Here is a 20,458-nt window from a genome sequence, read left to right as displayed (position 1 = left end):
CACAATGAAAGCAGTTTAGTTATAATAAGATCCTCAGCTAAAAATATTTAAACGATATCAGACAGTTTTGTTTTGTTGTATTTTATATTTTTAGTTCCCCACGACTGTAATGAGGATCAAGCGGTGTATAGATGATGGATGGATGGATGGATGGATATTATTAGTTGCTTAGTTTCAGTGTTTTTAGTGCAAACAGCAGATGTTAACAGAGTAAGACTACCACTATATCGACATGATTTATAAAAGATCTCAAGTACGCAGAAATACTATGATAATACACATTTATTGCCACATTTACAACATATAAAATGACACATATAAAAAATACATTTGTAAACGTTAAGAAGAGCTTTGGTACCATAGCTTGTGATACAGTGAACAAATGCTACAAGAAATAAAAATGTGCTGTTTTAAAATGGTGGACAAGTACTGAAAGTCAAAAAACACTGTGTAAGTAAATGCAATCCAAAGCAACAGAACACTAAAGGCATCATTTTAACATGTACATTACTTGAGTACAGTAGCCCTTCATATCTGCAAAGCTGCAAGACAAGACTCAGTCTGTACAAAGGCACTCATGTGTGCCACCTTGTGCTAAGGCAGTGAGACGCTGTATTTATTATTTTCACTTGAGAGAGTCACCTGTTTTCACATAAACTGGACATAATAGCCGCTCTAACAGCCCCATATATAGGTCAGATGCTCTAATAATTCTCAGTTGTAGCTTCTATCTTTCACATAGTGTAAGTTTACATCTTAATATCCACATATTTTTTTCTAAATAAAGTGCAAATCTGGCACAGAACTATGAATTAAGCCTACACAAAACAAGCATTCAAAATTCAACATCCTATTCAAAATTCTCAAATAAAAATACTGACACTTGTAGAATATGTAACTAAAAGGAAAGTATATCTCACAATAAAACAGTGCATGTGGAATATGTCTGCATTTTAGGTCCTGGGAATAACATTTAAAAAAAACTGTTACAATCCAGTGAACACAGGCATTGATTGTACCCAAGACGAGGAAAAGGAATTCTAAAAATTGCATCTGAATTTATAACATTTCATATCTAATCACAGTTTAGGACACAATGTTCCTGTTTATACATGAAGTGTTCTTGTTTGGAAAGTATTTTGTTGTGACTATAAAAAGTTGGCTTATAGTTTGTTTTGATTGTGGTGTTCATCATTTTGCATTTGACTCGGTTTCCAACATTCCATATCTAATCAAGGCTGTGACTTTAAAAAGTTGGTTTCTAGTTTGTTTTGGTTGTGGACAGTAAAAGTGGGGATTCAGTAATAATAACCAAAAAAGCAAATGGCTCGATGTTTCTAGATAGTGTCTAGCTAAAATGGAAAATACAGTAAATATGCCACTACTTACTGTAAAGTGGTTGTACAGGAGTGTGGGTACCGCATTTATATTATGGCAAATTTCCAAAAAAGACTGGAAAATAGCATCATATTCATTATTTGTAACCGTAAAACCTCAAAGAAGACAGGACTTATTGAGTGTCTGGTGGAAATACAGAGATTTCTCCTCTTAGTCTCAGTTTTGCTACATTTTAGATTAGTCACATTCCCTTTTTTCAGGCATGTTAAAAAAAAAAATCCCAGAAAGGGGCTCTGTTTTCTCAAGGATTGTGGCTACAGGAAGCTGTCTTCTACCTCGGGCGTCCCGGATGAACCCAGCAGAGCGTCTCGCTCACTGGTGTCCTCCGGTCTTTCCTCCTCTGGAAGAGTGTCAGCCGTGTCCTGAGACATGGAGTCAGTTTCCTCCTCCAGAACCAGGGAACTGAGGGCGACACAACAAAACACAGCTTCACATGGTGCACTTGACCACATTTAAGCCACAGAAAGACAAAGTGGTGCAATAATACTGTGGTCTTATGTTTTAATTCTTCACTGTCCCATCAGCAACCCCAAGTAATGTTTTTAGCTTAAAAGTGCGACGGATTATCACTGAGTAATTTATGCACTTATGCACATATGTGCACTAAATTATTAAAACTCATAAAGTTTCTTTCGTGAGCTGATGTTTTTTTCTAAGTAATCAATAATTCAATTCTCTAATATACAGTGCTCCTTATTTTTAAGTAGCTTTTGCCCAACACCTCCATAAACAATTTAATTAATGAAATTATATCAGCTGACCAACTGGAGGAGATACAGTTTGTTTAACTTTTTTGCCAGTACAAGTGTATTCACAAATTATTTTGATGGTCAAGTAAGTAATTGTTTACAAAAATGTACAAAAATACTAGCTCTAGAATGTCCTACAGCCCAACTTGCCACCTATTTTGTCCATTAACAGTCAACCAAATCAGATAGAATTAGTTCATCATCACACAAGACAAACAAAAACAGATAATTCCCAGTTTTCAGAAGTTAATAACTTCACAGAAATGAACTTCACAGAAATCCATCTGTGACCTTCCACCAACAGTTTGTCTCTGTTTTCTTTTATCAGTAAGTGATAGATCATCTAACCACAGAGTTAAAGAGTTGAACTTGTGGATCAAACATAAGCAAAAGAATCGGCCCGCTGCCAAAACTCAAAACACTGATTTGGACCCTGCAATACTCCCAAACTGAATGGCAGCTATTTCAACACAAAATAAGGAAATATGTTCAACTTCATATTGTGCTGTGAAAAAAATCCTTGAAAAATATTAGTGGAAATAATTGAATTTTACGCTTTTCTCTCTCACTTAAAGCCTTGGCTTTGCTGTGTGTTTATACATGCTATAAAAACACACCTCCATGAACATCCACATAATACAGCTATTGTCTGAGCTCAACATCTGGATGAGTGGGAGTGAGGCAGGAAAAAAATGCTCTTGTATCTCTCCTTCTCATGCATATGCCACACATCTGCAGCATCTTTTTATATATAACTAAACCTAAACTTTTATATACAACTCAAGCTATATTTTTACCTTGCAGGGCTTTCTGACGGCACGTCAGTAAGAACCTCCTCTGGCTTCGGGTCTGGGATGGGAATGATGTACTCGTTGTATGAAGCCATGACCTCCTGTGTCTCCATCTCACGCCTGAAGTCTCCGGGCCTCAGGCTCCGGCTGTAAGGATCCGGGGGGGAGGAGGACAGGGTGATGGGAGTGGGAGAGCTGAAGGCTGGGCTGGCAATGGGAAAGGGTGAGGAGAGTCTGGGTTTGGTGCGGGCGACTGCGGGGTGATCGCTCTTCAGGAAGTTGTCGTTGACTTGGCTGTACCTCTGTTGGCAAGAAACAGAGGTTTAATGATCAGAGTAATGTGACACTAAAGTGTCTGATGAGCTTGTAATTGATGAGCAGTATGTCTAATATGTGATTTATCTCCAGTGGATTTTTATGGCTTCCCACCAATAAGGCTGCAACACAGTTAAACAAGAGCACCAAAAGGGCTGCTGTCCAAAATAAGCATCTTTTTTTTTTAACATGCATGGCTAAATATATTGCATTATATATTAAATATTTATTATGTACTTTATTTCTAAACAGTCAGCACCAAAACAGTGTTAGTAAAATGGACAAGTCGCATCTACTGGAAGAGAATCCTTCACTTAATGCTTTAAAGTATAAGAATCATTTTATAGTGATGTAAATCTTACCTTTGCATTTACAACATTGTTGAAAAGTTTAATCTAATGGAAGTGTATTCTATGTTTCATTATTATATTTTTTTGTGTAAAATGTGATCCTGCAGAGAAGCTAATAACTATGACTGTCAGATGAGCAGCTTATTAAAAAGTTTGTTTCTGATTGAATTTTGAAAAAGCAGAAGTACAACAAAAAGCATTCAAATGGAAATACTACAATGAAGTAGCCTAGCCGCGCTAGACCCATGCTCTGAAGACGCAAGGGTCTAGGAACTCTCGACAGGGAGGGAGGCGGGCTAAAAAGTTGTCTATCAAATCACTCTGCAGCAATTGGGTAGGTATACAACCAATCAGCGCAACGAATAGGCTCCCAGAGCGCCGGAAATCAGAGGATGCGGTAGTTCGGTGAAGCCTTATTTATACAGTCAATGGGTGAAGCTCAAGTATATTACAGACATGCGACTGTTGTCGTTTTTGTTGTCGACCCTGGCAGAGAATTATATTCGTTGCCGTGGGTTGTCTAGCGCGGCTAGGCTAGTTGTTTCTGGTTGTTTCTGTCAGAATCGTAGCGCCTCTGTCGTCACTTAGTTACGCCCGCCTTCTGACTCTACACTTCATGGTGATTGGTCCGGCTAGTTTTAGGAGAATCCAGCCTCGAGCCTTATGGAGGGTAACTAGACCGACCCTGGCAGAGAATTAAATTTGTTGCCGTGGGTTGTCTAACATCTCTAGGCTAACAATGAAGATCTTTGTAAAAGTGTTTGTATGATTAAAAAAACACACTAGGGAACATAGATGAAATACCTTTTTATAGGTGTCAGTCAGCATATTCCCCACACTGTGGACCAGGAAGGAGAACTCAGGCCTCTTCTCAAATTTTTCATCCCAGCACTTCTTCATGATTTCATAACTATAATATAAGAAACAAAAATTGAATTAATTTCTTATGTTTCGTCTTGGAAGTGAGGACTTGCTGGAAAAGCATCAACACTGCAGAGTGACGGTGAGACTCACACTTCATCAGAGGCATGGGAGGGTTTGGCCATTCGGTAGCCTCTCTTCAAAGCGCTGTAGAACAGTTCATTCATGGGCAAATCAGGGTAGGGGGTTCCTCCTGCAGAAAGCATTTCAAATAATTCAGAACCTAGGAATCAGAACATAGGCTAGTAATCCAAGCTATATCTCAGTTTAAGATAGTTAATAATCTGAAATCATGCGCCCACCATGACAGTGTCTTAACCTGCAAGCAATTTCCTCCTTAAATTAATCTTATTCATCACTATCCAAGAAGACCACACTGACTAATTATTGGATCTGCCTTTCTTGTGTAATATAGTAGCTGTTCTGACCCAGATCTGTAATACATCTGGAACCAAAATGTCCAATAAATGTCACAGTGAGACCCTAAAGCACAGAGCATCTTTGGTTGGTGCATACAGAGGATGGATTGTAAGTTTGTTTTCCAACATTCACCCTTCTGCCGCTTATGCTGTAAATTGTCCTCTTTGTTTTCATGGTGTTTTCAAAAAATCGTGGGAAGAGTGTTTTTCAAGAAGAGATTATGACCTCATATGAACAAACAAACAAGCTTGTGTATACTTGCAATCACACATCGAGTTGAAAATTTGCACTAACATTGCAAATTCCCATTTACCATCATTTTAGACACGTGGAAAAATAGTTTTTGAATTGAAAGCAGGTCAAAGTTGTTGACAAACATGTGATTCGTATAATCCGTTCCAGAAGATGAACCCTTGCACAATATGCGGTTTGTCAGTTACATGTTGTCTGTTTATGGGTGTAAATGTGTGTTTGCTTGGACTGACCTAGTGTGAAAATCTCCCAAAGAAGAATGCCAAATGACCAGACATCACTCAGGGTGGTGTACAGATTATGGAAAATACTTTCTGGTGCCATCCACTTCAGAGGCAGGAAGGTCTGAATGGGAGGGAAAAAAACAGGACATCGTGGGAAATAAAGAGCCCTTTAGATCATCTGACGGTCAGCAGGGTGAAAAGTTGAAAAGTCTCTGAAGCTGATTTTGTGCTACAAGTGCATTCAGACTCAACGGACTGCTTTCTCATCCTTGATCTGTGCCACGATTTTGCTACTTACGCTGCCTTTAGAGATGTAATTGGAATCATGCATGATGTCTCTCGCGAGGCCAAAGTCACAGATCTTCACCAGCTTGCCCTCGCAGATCAACACGTTCCTGGCAGCCAGATCTCGATGGACACACTATGGTGGAAAAAAGTAAATGAGTCGAGATTATGTGAAAGACTTCACCATGAAGCGGCCAAACAAACAGCCGACACTTCCAAGAACACACACGACACATCAAGAAACCACAAATTGTTGTTTTTACACTTCAGTTCTGGCCTGGATTAAACAAAAGAGATTTTCAGTAACAGGTGGTTTTACATTTGGACAGAGTCAGGCTGGCTGTTTTCTCCTGTTTCAGTTCTTTATCTTAAGCTAAGCTAACCTACGCTAATAATTCGAGCAGAATAGAGTATCTTTATACTCTATTTTATATATTAAAATGCATAGATAATTAGTAGGTAATCAGGTCCAGACAGTTGGTGTGAGTGTTCTGGGTAGAAGCTGTTTTTCACTCTGTTGGTCTGTTATTTGATGGACCTGAACACACATATGCAAGAGATTACATGAGATCAATGTATTATATTTCCCAGATTTTCAAAGACAACTGCCATAGGGGGGAAAAATAAAAAAGATTGTATTCAACATAACAGAAGGAACTTATCTTATCGTATCTTAAAAGAGCATTTCCTATTTCAGGGCAGAAGTATTGCCCAAATATTGATCCAAACTGTCAAAAAGGAGTACTGTTTAAGGAGGTTATCCGTCACATTGTAACTTCATTGGCAAGCCTAAATATTTGTTTGCCTAGAGTCTTGAGTCACCAGCTAAATAGTGTGAACCATTTTTTTCAATATCCTACATTCTTGGAGGCGAGGAACTCCATCCCCTGTGCCACTTGGTAACTGAAACCCAAAAGATCATCGTAGGTGAGACTGGGAGAGTCACTGATCGCCAGGTCCAATCTGTTTCCACCTGTGTGAGGCGACAAGGTGAGACGACAGAAGAAAAAATAAACGAGAGAAGAAAAGAGGGCGTCGAGTGTCTAATGAATGAGGACATTGTGTTGTTGTTGTGGGGAAATTCTGACTGTCCTGTGACTGCATGGACTGAAATGAAGCTCATGCGCATCAAATGGGTTAATATTTATCTGTATATTCTCTCTGTGGTCTTTGATCAAAAAGAAAATTGTGTTTCATTGATTGGTGAAGCTAAAACGGTTTATCTTTATATCAGCAGCCCTTTTTCCAAGCTCACTGGTTAAAAGCAATGCTTTTCAGTAAGTAATGCAAAGTTCCTCCCCTTTGAACAGCGAGCAGAGGGCCATCTCACATCATTTTCTACAAGCATGCTTATCTTATTCTCCCGTGCTTCCTGCGTTCATCGTGATAAACTGTCCATGCTTATTTGCTTTTAGAACGCTTTTAAACGTCTGTAAATCAAACCTTGTTCCTGATAGAGGTCCTGCTGGTAGGGGGACTCGTACGGAGAGGGCTGGATGTCTGCATATTTGATGGTGTCTTTCTGCTCCTGCATGGGGACGTAGACTGAGGGCTCGTCTTTGCTCATGTCCATGTATCCTCCATCACTCTCACTTCCGAAAGAGATATAGCTGGAAGGATACGTTCAGTGTGAAAAAAATGCACTAATCGGACCATCTGTGCTGCCTCGTCATGTGAGAATTTATGATGAGAAAGATGCTCATCTGTTGTTATGCGACAGCAGAGAATTCAGTTTCAATAAAAGAGCATCTCTCTTTATACAAAATGCTCCTTTGTGCGGCTCTGCATGCATTTTATTTGCTCCTCTCACCCTTTTCTCTGACTCAGAGGGGTGCTTCCTCTGGAGATGAGGCAGCTGTCGTCTTGGTTCTTCTCAGCGTAATACTGCAGGAAGGTGTGCTTGTTCCTGTGCAGGTAGTCCACCAGGTCGCCATAGCGACAGTACTCGGTTATCAAGTACAGAGGGCCTGATAGGACAAAGGGAAGAAAAGTTTCATTTGAAGGTTTCCCTAAAAGCACTGTAGGGAGATACAGGGCACACTCACTTTTCCCACAAACACAAACATGCCGAACAAAAACGCAAATGAAGCGTTAATTATTCAATAAAATTCTATCCATTCTTCTAAAAACAGAGGAACCAGTATTTGTTCTTCTAAAGCACACCATCTCGACAACAGAACGGATGAGACAACCAAATATGTAATTTATTGGAAATGATAAAGGGCAGATCGATGTCACGGACCAGAAATCACAAGTCAGGATTGAGTCACACATCGGTGACACATAGAATTCCTGAGGGTATTGATGCTGATGGTGGAATCTTGTCCCTGCACTCTCGAAGGAATTGGCAAAGTTGATGGACATTTTGGGGGACAAGATTGAGGAGATGTGGAAATTTAAGGGGCTGACTAATGCACTAACTGACATCCAGCATCCAGCAGCCTGTTCTTGCCTTTCTCTTGTCATCTGTGTTATTTCAACAAAGCTTCATTTTAAGGTGGACTTTCATAGTCAGTCACTGGTTTATAGGAGTGTCTGCTTGCTGGTCACACTGTCCTTTAAATCCACACCTGACTAGGATGTGTGAATTAACTCAGTTCTAGATAATTTGTCATTTATTAAAGAGCTTAAAAACAATTTGTTCACAGTTTTGACAAAAGAAAACCATTTGATTTCTGCATTTATGTTTTTGTTCCATGTAAATATTTAAAGACTGTAAAATGAAAATTCTTCACATTCTTAAACATTCCATTTTAGACATTTGTAGAATAAATAATGAGTTAATAATTAATTTCATTATGCAATAATTCACAATAAGAAATTCCCACCAAGTGTTGAGTGTATAAATAAACATACTGTTCAGAAGTTTGACATTTTGAATAAAACTACAGGGGAAAAAATCCAGATATTCTGATTGTTTGAGGTGCACTAGTGTTTTATCTCTTGCTATTAGGCTGCATTACAGAGATTTAAATCAATTTAAAAAATCATCTGCATGTTCTGATTTAGCTATCAATTATTTCATGAACTTAAAGCAACTAATATCCTGTAATATATACAGAGTGGCTTTTAGATAATAGAATTTCGAGCTGATTTTTTTTAATTCTTAGCATGACATTAAATCTCTTTTGTTTTCACTTTTATCCCCACAATGCAAAAAGATGTCTACTGCTGAATAAGACAAGAAAATATCCATCCATCCATTCTCTATACACCGCTTTATCCACAAGAAAATATGAGAAATTTAAAATTTTTACTTTATGAACTGATATCAAATCATCTTTTGATCAATCCATTTAGTTTAAATATTGCATTTATTAAAATGGCATATCTAACTAGATGCAGAGTGGTCTTCTATTGCCGCTTTACTTTGTAGAACAGGATGGAAAACAAACTGTACTTCACTTATACTTGCAATAGTGCAAGTCAATAGACTTTTTTATACAAAAACCTGCATCATTAGTGTAGTTTAAAAGGTGGTACAATCACTTAAACCCAACAAAATCCATGATTCAATATCTGTAGTTCAATGTAAACTGAATTATATAATGCAGATAATTAAAAAAAAAAAACTCACTTTAGCCTAAAAATCAAAAATCAAAAGTAACAATAAAGGTTAGAACTAGATTGTGGAAAAAGCTGTCAACAGCCTGTTTAAAGTTTTTAAGCTAATTATTCTGACACTACATCTAATATCTGTCATCTGTCGGAGGATTTAGAGCATGAACGTCAGTGGGAGGTCAGAAACAGATTTGCTTTTGTTCTTATATCACTTTACACACATTCACTTTACAGATTGTTCTGATGGCAAATCTATCGTGAGTTCAAAATTAAAGGAATAAAAAGAACAAAACAAGCAGCACATGTCCCTGAACCCAAACATGTTGCATTTACCCATACGCCAGTACAGTTTTCATTGATATGCTGCCAATATCCAGACAAATGATAAAATCCTCGTGTTCTACCACAGAGTAGCATCAGGGCTCACCATGTTTGGTGCACGCTCCCAGCAAGTTCACGATGTTGAGGTGAGGACCAAGGTGACTCATGATCTTCAGCTCTGACATCAGTGCCTGGGTCTCACTCCTCCTGGCTGTAGCTGGATGAAGGACAGAGAGAAAGATGCATAAAAGTAGGGCAGAGAGAGGTAGACCAGGAAAACCGAGAACACGGAGAACAAGATACACGGCGTTCTTGCCAAACTGCTCGGTGACCTGCGGGCTGAAGCTTGAATCGCGCTGGCGACCAAACTAAAGCTCAGCAGGCTCACAGGAATATGGCACCAATGTCACAACATTTGACAGCCATGCGGGGGTCTCTGTGTCGTTCACGCAAATTACGCACGCGGCTTTCTGCTGTGTTTTTACATTGTGTGTCTTACATTTCAGCATTTTCACTGCCACTTTTGTGCTGGACTGGGAATGTGTGAGACCGTAAGCAGTTGCCTCGACCACTCTGCCAAATGCTCCCGATCCAAGAGTGCGACCTGAAACACAAAGTGGGACAGAGTCTGAATGCAGCACACATTAGACCTGAAAAGAAATGAGAAGCTGCTCCATTCATCAGAATATTAGCATTTTGCAGATTTCTTTTGTTTTCCAAAGGAAGCTGAGATAAGAAACTTGTTTATAGTAGATTATTTTTCTTGAGCTGAGGAATGCGTGGGAAGTGTCGCTATTAAGGGGAGCAGCTGACTACCAGCAGCCTGTCATCAGACATAAAAGTTTCAAAGGAGCTTTAAAAGTGACACAGGAGTGAAGCCAATAAAAGAAGTTTAACAAACTTCCTTTAGTATTCTAGAGGTGACTGTGCCCAGAAGACCCAAACCACCCACGGCCCTAAAGCCACCCAGTGATAGCTCCAGTTTGAACCGTCTGTTCTCAACTGAGGAACAAGCAGCCTACAGACCGAGACAGACAAATAAAACGTGACAGGGACAAAGTTTTAGTCACAACTAACAAAGACGAAAGTCTGTACCACATTTGAGGATGCAGTTTTTTGTGTACATTTGAGGACACAAGATTCTAAAAAAAATGGTCATAAATGCTCTCATAAGTTGTTCAACAATTTATAAAAGAGACAATAAAGTACATTATTCATTTATAAACAACAAAGGCTGTCATTCATAGACAGTCAAATAAAACATGATGTGAGCAATTTAATAAACTTAACACAACAACAATGAACAGAGTAAGCAGAAGCAGTTTAATATCTTGTTAGGATCTTGCTCTGGCCCTTGTCTTTCTTCCTCTTTTTCCTCTTTTCTTGTTTCCTGATCTGTTTTGGTTTCGTCCTGCCTTTTTGGTTCCCTGTCTGTCACCTCTCCCTCATGTCTCTCTCTCTCCCTGCCACTCGCCCTCCTGCTCTACCTGCACTCTGCCTGCTGATTATCTCCATGACTCCCCACCCCCACCCCCCACCCCCTCTCCCCTTTTAGGACTCAGCTCCTCTCCACCTGGATTCCCTGAGCTTCCTTCCCTGTCTCTTCTGTCTAGTTTTTCCCTGGTTGTGAGTACCCGTCCTTAGCTTAGTTCTGCCATTCAGTTTAGTTTTGTGATCATCCGTTTGAGTCCATAGTGTTTGTCAGTAGTAGCTTGGTTTAGTTCCCCCGGTTCAGTTCTCTCTTTATGTATTGTTTTAGTTTTCTGCTTAAGTAAAACACCTTTCCTGCTTTCACCAATTTGCCTGTCTCTCTGTGCCTGCACCTGGATTCTCCAGCTCCCCCTGCAAAATATCTAAATACATATCCCAGACAGCAAACTATGGGTGAATCAATGTTGAATCTATGTTGAGACCTAACGTAGAAATTATACAGAAAGCGCAAGGTTGATAAAATGTTGAGTCAACGTTTGCTTTTCAACCATAAATCACACTTTACCCAGATAGCAAAACATGTTAAATCAATGTTGAATTAGGGTTAAGAAGGTTGAATTGTGGTTACGGTTGAAGACTGATGGCTGGATCAACGTTGATTCAACAACATTTTGTTAACATTGAAGTTTGTGTTTAAAAGATACCATTGAATCTATGTTGTATTTTGGTTTAATTAAAATGTTTGACAGGTTAATGTTTAATTAATGTTGAATCTAATGTTTGCAAACATGTAATCTATGTAAGCAAATGTTGACTCAACATTTTATCAACCTTGCCCTTTCTGTATAATTTCTACGTTAGGTCTCAACATAGATTCAACATTGATTCACCCATAGTTTGCTATCTGGGATATTAATTCGGATGACCATGAAAATGTTTTCATCAAACTTTATCAATCTTTATTATTCTATTCATTAACTGTAGATAGATTTCTAATAAACTGATGACTTTCACATTTCCCTTTGTTGTCATTCAATTGCAAATTATCAATTTTTTAGAATAATTTCAAAAAATTAACACATTAAAAAAGTAAAGCAAAGTATTTGGAGGACTGCTTTGAAACTCCAGATTATGAAAGTTCAACAGAAATATTTTTTTTCTGTTATTTGCAACCAAGGATTTCAATAAAAAGTATTTTATTTTATTTTTTCTATATGTATATTATCACAAAATGCTTGTTTTGTTATTGTGTGCTCCTGGATGTGACTTTTCATGACAGCTTATTTTTTTTTAAATTAAAGTTTATTAAATCTACTTGTCCAATATTATAGATTATAAATCAACGACACAATGACAAGTGACAGGGGAACATTTTGTGCTTTTATCTTTAATCATTTCTGAGATATAGTTATGCAAACCTGAAGAAAAAGGCAGGAAGTGGATTAATGGGCATTAAAAAAAACATTATCTAGGAAAGTATTTGACCTATTAATCTAAAATTTCACAAATTCAATTTTGAATACAAACAGTTTATATTCAGAAAGTTTCCAGCAAATCAGAAACGGTCGAGCAGAAAGCCTCTGATGATTCGAGATAAAAATAACCTGTTGGTGTCTTCAAGGTTAAATGATTTGTCATTTTATAATAATTTCAAGGCTCAGTAAGTAGTTTCTCACACTTCTGTTAAATCTGTACACCAGTTTTCATCACTCCTCCTTCTTGCACAAAGACTCACCCAGCACGAGGTTGTCTCGGGACATTTCCCAGGCCAGGTCATAGGGAAGGTGGATGGGATCCACGTAGATGTACTCATGTCCGTCCTGACTCACAGACTCGATCACTTTCCATCTGATCTCATAGCGAGGTTTCTAAGAACGCAAGAAAAGAAAAATACGCATTAGAACATCACTTCAGTTTTCACTCAGTAAAATTTGCATCTACATGTGAATTGGGAAGAGAAATCCAAAAAAAGATGCTCAAGTTTGTCCCACCTTCCTCCATACAGCGATGAGGATGATGATGGACATGATCATGATGACCACTAAGGCGAGAACAGCAGCCAACACTGCCACCTGGGAGTACAGAGCTACAACAGGCAACGCAGAACATCAGCCCCATTAGAAATAAGGTCAAACAGAGAACATTTAACCAAGTTGTCATTCTCAGCAGACATAAGCCTTCAACATAAACACGTCTGCAATAATCTTCTAAATAAAAGTTATAGAGAGACTCATATTTCAAGTTCAGGTACACTACCATCCAGTCTTACTATTTACAGTGTGTCTTGAAAGTATAAACTTTTCAGACTTTAGTATCATGTCTTTGTGTAGTCTCACAAACTGTACATTTACACAGTGAAAAATGTAAACATGTACTTTGGAAATTCACGTGACACCTACTGCTGGACACCAGTTTGATGTCTCTTCTGTCGACGAGCCCTGCCGTGTTGTTGGTCTCGCAGCGAACTGTCACCTGCTGGGGCTTCTGGAAGGTCACCTGGCTGCGCACCTGGCTGGTTTTTCGTGACTGGCTGTAGCTCACGTTGGTCTGGATGCTCAGAACCTCCGGCTCCGGCGTCAGCGGCTGCCAAACATCCGTCTGGTTGCTGCACCTGCACCAAGGGGGAAATCACAAGAGCTGCAGCAGTGGAGGGTGAAGTCAAAGCGGTAACTTTGCAACTAAAATGAATGTGTGTGCACGGTCAGCCCCCTAGTGTTCCCTGTGTGACACTTCAGTGATGGATAGCTGTTGGCGTGACTTACTTGAGCATGCTGTCACAGCTGTACCACTTGATGGTCGGGGTTGGGACCCCCTCAGCTACACAGGTCACCAAGTGTCTCTTCCCTGGGAGATGGTGGTCAGTCAGGTCTTTAATCTGGGAGGGAACTACACACAGGGGATGCAGCAGCCATTAATCATCACTGACTCGGAAAAAACAAGAATCTGTCCTCCGTTATTTTCTATTACGTTCATACAGTGAGCCAAAAATGCACCACCAATACCCTACAAGCTGGATTCATTCTAAGTTTCTTCTCACCTTGGACTTCCAAGTCAAAGGTCACTTGCTTTGTGTCGTCTTCGTTGATAACAAGGACGGTATAGAGACCTTTCTGCTCCGTCCTCACCCTCACCAAGGTGAGCACAGTGACGTACCTGAGGAAGAATAAAAAATGAACAAAATGTACGGAATTTTTAAAATACAGAACTCATACAGAGTCTTGTATTGATCTTTTCTCTCTCCTACTTTGTGTAAGAGCTGCCAAATATTTGTTTGGAGAAATCTGGGATCATGATTATATCCAAGACAGGCAGGAGAGGCCATGAACTTGATTAGATATGGTTTATGATCCTGCATAACAAGTTGTGCTTTCTATTCTCCACATATTAAGTGGCTTCCGAATGTCCAACAAACTGAAAAACAAATTCAGTAGAATGCCTAAGAATTTTTTTTCATGTTCACATTTGATGCTTTTCTTTCTTGTATGTTGTTTCTTCTGTGAATCAGGACTTTAAGTGTTGATATTTCTCATTGATTTTGGTGGATTTTTAACATGTGTGAAAGCAAATCCTGCAATTAAGACTTTATTTGGCATTTTGTCAGAAAGACATTTGTGAATTGTGAGAGGGACTTTGTGCTTATTGTTCCTGTGTGATGAATGATGGAGTCCTGCCCTCTACAGATGATCGTGTTTCTCTCTGTGGAGCCCTTATCTGGTGACGACTGACAAGAGCTCGATGCATGCTGAGGCTGACGCCCAATCAGACGTCCAGAGCTAATTTTAAGTTTAATTCCATCAAGGTCTTCAGCTGCTTTGTAGCGTGTGATGCCAGTCAGACCCCACATGGATGTTCTACCTTGTTTCATGCTCTTGTCCGATTGCAATGCTTTTGTCTCCCCTGATGGTGGCGCCATCTTTGGTCCAGCGAATCCGAGGAGGAGGGTAGGCCTCGATCTCCACTCTCAGCTCCACGTTCTCTTGGAGCTTGGCTGAAATATTTTGATGCTGAGCAGGTTTCACATCCACGAAGCCTCGTTCTAATAAAACATAAAATACATAAGCCATCAGCAACATAACAAACAGTGCACCAAGAGTATCATGTTTATGTTGAATAAAAAACTAAATCACCCAGAAATTCACACACTGCTTCTTGCTTCATGTATTGATGCAAGTCTTAAGCCTGCAATAATTAAGTTTCTAACATTCTTGGGGACTGTCGAATCAATCTGTTAAAACAATACTGACATATTTAAATATGACTAAATATGCATTACTTGCACGTTGCACTGCTGTTTACAGGACATTTTTTTATTCACAGTACATTTTACACTAGCATAGCATTTTGCTCAGAGTGTCCTGTTATTGTGGGCAGTCTGAGGCACACCTGTGCACTAATCATGGTGTCTAATCAGCATCTTGATATGGCACACCTGTGAGGTGGGATGGATTATCTCGGCAAAGCAGAAGTGCTCACTGTCACAGATTTAGACAGATTTGTGAACAATATTTGAGAGAACTGGTGATATTGTGTATGTGGAAAAAGTTTTAGATCTTTGAGTTCATCTCATAAAACAAAAGTGTTGCGTTTATATTTTTGTTGAGTGTATATGTTTCTAATATATAGATTTTTTCTATTAGATTTTAATTTTTCTGTTGTGATGGTGTTGACTTTGCTCTTTCTGCTTGCTACTGTGACAACAGAATTCCATCTTGGGGATCGATAAAGTATTCCTGCTCTATTCTAGTATCACATTTGAAGTGATATTGTGAGCTTGTTTGCACAAAGCTGTAAAATCTTCACATTTTCACAAGATACTGAGCTGCACTAGCAGTCATTCAGGGTTTTGTTTTTGCCAAGATTCACTCTCTTTTAGTTCCGTGTTTGGTCTTCTCCAAACCCAGGGGTGAACATCTGGCTCCAGTGTTGTTATTGTGAGACTATTGCAGATCAAAATCAAAGACATAAAGGTTACTATAAAAGGGCAAGTATCTGACAAGATTTGCAGAACAAGTCTTCACAGCAGTCCATATGAGCTGTTGCTTTCCTCCGTTCTACAAGTGTCTTTACTAAAGCACTGTAATGCAGCTGCTCATTGTTGGGTTTCTGTGGCCAGACATTATGTGTCTTTTCCACCGAGATGTCCAGTTTGCACCACTAAGCCGTCCAGGCCTCCTGTCTCCACTGAACGCAGAGGTTCAAGTGATTCAAGGGTTTCATAAACATGACACACCTCACTGCAGAGAGAGTAAGCCTTCACAGACACAAAATTCATTCAGGGATCGTCAGGAGATAGAGTGTGGAGAAAAAGTTCACTACGGTGAATCTTGCTTTTATTGGCTCTCAATCTGCCACTCATAACATTACTTAGCTGCTTGGACGTCAACCTTCTATATGTTATTGTTTGAAGTCAAATCTCACTTATGTAAACACACATGTAGCTCAAGCCTAAATTTAAAGTTGCAGTATTGTTTGATTTGAAGGTCTGTTTCTCAAGGTATCACTCAGTGCAGCCGCACTGTGTCAAAGATTTATTTCACACTTGGAACAGAAATAAATACAAGTGACCTTCATTTCCTTTAAACGCAGCACCTCTCCCGTCTTAACTTGCAAAAGGTTTACATAGTGAGCCGCCTTCTCTCTGTCAGCGGAACACGATAATAATCTATGTAGCATCAGTTTGTTTTAGTTTTGCGTGTGTGTGAGGTCTGTCTCACCGAGCACGGTGATGTTGATGCTGGCAGAGGCCGTCTGATCTTGGATTCCCTCGTGGACATTGCAGACAAAGTTTCCACCTTGGGCCAACCTGGCAGGAGGGTAGATGAGGCAGGAACGCATGCTCGTGGAGGACAGGTCCTCTGTCACGGGCAATACCTTGTTTGCCTTAAAGAAAGAGGAAAATGAAAAGGATGGTAAATTTTATTATCATCATGATTAAGCAATCCAACATTTGCACAATGAGTTAATGGAAATAGATGTTTGATCTTCAGGGAATATAACCCTGGATATCACACAGTGGCCCCTTAAGAAGAGCGACTGGGTTTGAAGCTGCTGGAGATTTTCTGTGTGGACTTTGCGTGTTCTCTTTGTGAATGAGTAGGTTTTATTCTGAGTGCTCTGGCTTCCTTCTCACAGTCCAAAGACATGCATTTTAGGATAATAGTTGATTCTAATTTAGTCAGATGTTTGCATGCATAGTTGTCTGTCACTTTGCATTAGACCTTAAATCTGCTGAAACAGTTTCCAGCCCAGTGCAATCTTCTACAGGATAACTATGCTAATGGATGGACAGTTGCCCACTTAAATAACATTACATTGAGCAAAAATGTCAGAAACATCATGTACACAACTGAAATAGAGAACGTCCCCAGTAATTAAGCACCATGTGTTGTGAGTACATACAGCTTCACGGGAGGATAAAAACTGAGGTGTGTCTCTACATCTTGATACAATTTGGGCTCGGCCGTGAAGCCTGAGAGTGATCACAAAGGGATTAGCTGAACAAAAGCGCCTGTTCTGCTATCCTCCTACTCACGTCTCCGCCGGGGATGTCCCAAGAAAAATTTGCGATTTCCACTCCATGCACCGTGCAGCTTACTGTCAGCATTTCGCCCTGCTTCAGGATCATCTTTGAAGCATTGATGTAGACGTCCAGGGCGTCTGGGACTGGGACGAGAAGACACAGCGTGAGGGAGAGGAGGGAAGAAGTGGTGATGTGATTTTAACAAAACAACATGTAGAACCACCGGCGCCAACACTAATCAATCAGTAATCCAGTATTTTAAATTCAACAATTTAATCTATTCATCAGAACTCCTGTAGTTTAATCTCCCAACCACAAATACTAAATGTCCTGCAAATTTTTCTTTGTTAACAGCTTGTGCAGCATTTTCAGAGTCAATTTACTGCACTCTGAGACCAAAAGTCCAGCAGTTTTCTTCTTTCTAAAAAAACTCAGGTTGTCTGTACATCCTCCAGTTTTCTCACCATCCAGGATACGTGGTAAAAAACGAAAAGAATTGTACTTTTGGACTCTCAATAAACCACATTATTCAGCATAAGCTGTTTGTAGAAATGTGATGGATACTTTATGGGATTTTTTTATAGCGCTTTAAAAAGATAGATTCATTAATTTTAACAGTTTGGGTGGAGGCTGGGATTGAATTAAAGGGGCCGACTCTTTGTGAGCATTTGTGGGTTCTCTGGAGTTTCGGCACACGTGGGGGTGAGCTGATAATGACCACATTTTTCATTTTAGGACAAACTGTTGCACCAAGCAAACTGTAACCTGAGTACTCACCGGCAATGCTTAAGACGTTGAAGGCCTCAGAGTCTTTCACTTCCCCGTTCAGCTCTCCACGGCACACATACGCCCTGTCCTCCAGCGGCGCCTTGAAACCCTCACTGGGGACATACAGGCCCCTGATGGGCTGCTCGGAGTCACTCTCATACAGGGTGACACTGATGTTTGGGTTGGTGACCACGCAGGGGATGGTGCTCTCCTCACTGGTCTTTGCCACCATGCCATGGGAGCTTTTTACGAACCACACGTCAGGGTCTGGGGAGAGATACATGACTCATTTTATTACATGTAACAGTAATAATGACTCACACAATTGATGTGTCCCAAATCTGCTCTACATCCTACAGAGTGCACTGTAAAAAAAAGAATATGTTAAAAAAAAAAAAAAAACACCAAAAATCTGGATGCAAGTGTGCTAGGAAACATTCATTAAATATGGAGAAATACTATAACATTCAAAACAGGAAAAAAGCGGCGCAAACATCTTTAAAATAATTTTTTTTGCAAATAAAAACACAGTGAAAATGTGTATTTTATGATCACACAGAGAACCAATTAGTATTTGTAAAATATACACATTTTTCATGGGGACATTATTTTATGCTTTTTCTTCCAGTATACATGTAAATCAATACTTTAAAAAATATATTACATTTTATCTGTAATTTAACAATATTATAATATGCAGATTTTTTTCTTCAAATAACTACAGTAACACATTTTTTGCAACATATTGATATTGTTTGTGGACTTAAATAAAATAAAAATTTGTATAATTTTCTGATAAAACACTATAGAAGTGTGAATTGCCATTTATAAAATATACAGTTTTTTGTTTGTTTTTACAGACAACATGTAAACAACTTTCTGTGATTTCACTAGATTTTATTTGTAATTTAATAAAACAGGGAAAACCTGTAAAAAATTAATAAATTATTCACTATTCTTCCATCTTGATATAAATGATGTTTCTTTTTAGTAATGGCAAATATTTTCTTAAATATTGGTATTTTTTAGTGACTTAAATACAATGAAAAATAATAATTTTATAGCAAAACACTGTAAAAATAAACATTCAAATTATCATTTTAAAAAGTACAGATTTTTGAGGTGCACATTATTTACAGTTTTGATCTGTTTTATTATTTTTACAATATTATTTGCTATTTGATTGTGTATTTATTTATTTAGTAGACATTATTTATAATTGAGGGAAAGTGTGTAAAAAATGTTTTATTTTTTACAGTGTGACTTCCACAAAGAGAAAGCAACGTATTTTCCTAATGACTCTTCCGCAAACGTCATCCTGGAAGTTTTCCCGCACTGTTCACAACAGCTCACTCAAAAATCTGAATGTTTTCATAAGATCTTTAGCAAATGCATTACCCTTTTAAACTGTACTTTTTTCTATAAGTTTGACATTACATATTACATAGTTAAAACCTGATTTGCATTCAGGAACTGAGACAGTAATGTGACAAAAGATAAGAAGACAGTTTTCTTTTTTTTTCATAAAAGGCAGCTTTTACAAACTATGACACTTGGAAAATGAAACAAGGGTAAACAAACCGGGCCCCACCTGGGACAAACACAGCCACCTCCTTCATTTCTCCAGTGAATCGATCAATGCACTGATAGACGCCTGTGTGCTTCCAGCTCACGTTCCACGAGGTCAGAACGCTGGACGTGGCGCCAGTTTGCACAACTTGGTAGCTTTGACGGCCGTTTTGAACTTCTTCCACTTGGAAGTACGGCACGTCGTCTCTCTTAAACTCCCAGGTCGTCGCCCCAGAGCCGGAGCAGGTGAGGCTGAGAGAGGAGCCCTCAGCCAGGACCAGCTCTTTGTCGTCAGGTGTGATCTCCAGGCAGAACAGCTCAGAGCAGAAACATAAGAGAGCTGCAATTTGCACAACAAGAAAAAAGGTCAGGACGGAGGTCAGAGAGACGGCAGCATGAAGTCAAAGGTTAAATCAACAATGTAAGGTAGATCCTGTTCTATCTCTGCATGATGAAGGATATGAGTTGTCTGGAGCAGATTAGTGGGAGAATAATGACACCATGTCAGTGACAGATGTATTTAAAACGGCAGAGGTGAGCTTCAAGGCATTTCAGTGCTTTAAATCAAAGTGTTACATTATCT

The 20,458-nt window shown here is 39.2% G+C and overlaps 1 protein-coding gene across 2 annotated transcripts in view; it reads right to left on the bottom strand.

Annotated features, from left to right (window-relative positions):
- Positions 1-264: 264 nt before the first annotated feature.
- pdgfrb (platelet-derived growth factor receptor, beta polypeptide) overlaps positions 265-20,458 on the bottom strand; it is a 32,178-nt gene continuing 11,984 nt past the window's right edge. For both annotated transcript variants that reach the window (XM_051954739.1, XM_022189490.2), the window contains 21 exons: positions 19,898-20,215; positions 18,316-18,573; positions 17,551-17,681; positions 16,733-16,898; positions 14,874-15,054; positions 14,056-14,171; positions 13,781-13,904; positions 13,418-13,629; positions 13,010-13,104; positions 12,754-12,886; positions 10,087-10,191; positions 9,694-9,804; positions 7,516-7,672; positions 7,149-7,315; positions 6,566-6,678; positions 5,719-5,841; positions 5,430-5,541; positions 4,618-4,717; positions 4,408-4,513; positions 2,945-3,240; positions 265-1,800 (listed from right to left, as the gene is read on the bottom strand). In XM_051954739.1, the coding sequence (XP_051810699.1) occupies positions 1,653-1,800; positions 2,945-3,240; positions 4,408-4,513; positions 4,618-4,717; positions 5,430-5,541; positions 5,719-5,841; positions 6,566-6,678; positions 7,149-7,315; positions 7,516-7,672; positions 9,694-9,804; positions 10,087-10,191; positions 12,754-12,886; positions 13,010-13,104; positions 13,418-13,629; positions 13,781-13,904; positions 14,056-14,171; positions 14,874-15,054; positions 16,733-16,898; positions 17,551-17,681; positions 18,316-18,573; positions 19,898-20,215 (3,272 nt within the window). In that variant the 3' untranslated portion in view covers positions 265-1,652. The remainder of the gene's footprint in view (positions 1,801-2,944; positions 3,241-4,407; positions 4,514-4,617; positions 4,718-5,429; positions 5,542-5,718; positions 5,842-6,565; positions 6,679-7,148; positions 7,316-7,515; positions 7,673-9,693; positions 9,805-10,086; positions 10,192-12,753; positions 12,887-13,009; positions 13,105-13,417; positions 13,630-13,780; positions 13,905-14,055; positions 14,172-14,873; positions 15,055-16,732; positions 16,899-17,550; positions 17,682-18,315; positions 18,574-19,897; positions 20,216-20,458) is intronic.

The sequence above is a fragment of the Acanthochromis polyacanthus genome, chromosome 10, assembly GCF_021347895.1.
Source record: "Acanthochromis polyacanthus isolate Apoly-LR-REF ecotype Palm Island chromosome 10, KAUST_Apoly_ChrSc, whole genome shotgun sequence".
Lineage (NCBI taxonomy): Eukaryota > Metazoa > Chordata > Actinopteri > Pomacentridae > Acanthochromis > Acanthochromis polyacanthus.
The sequence above is the reverse complement of the archived record's forward strand: the minus strand, read 5'-3'. Positions and strand labels throughout refer to the sequence as shown.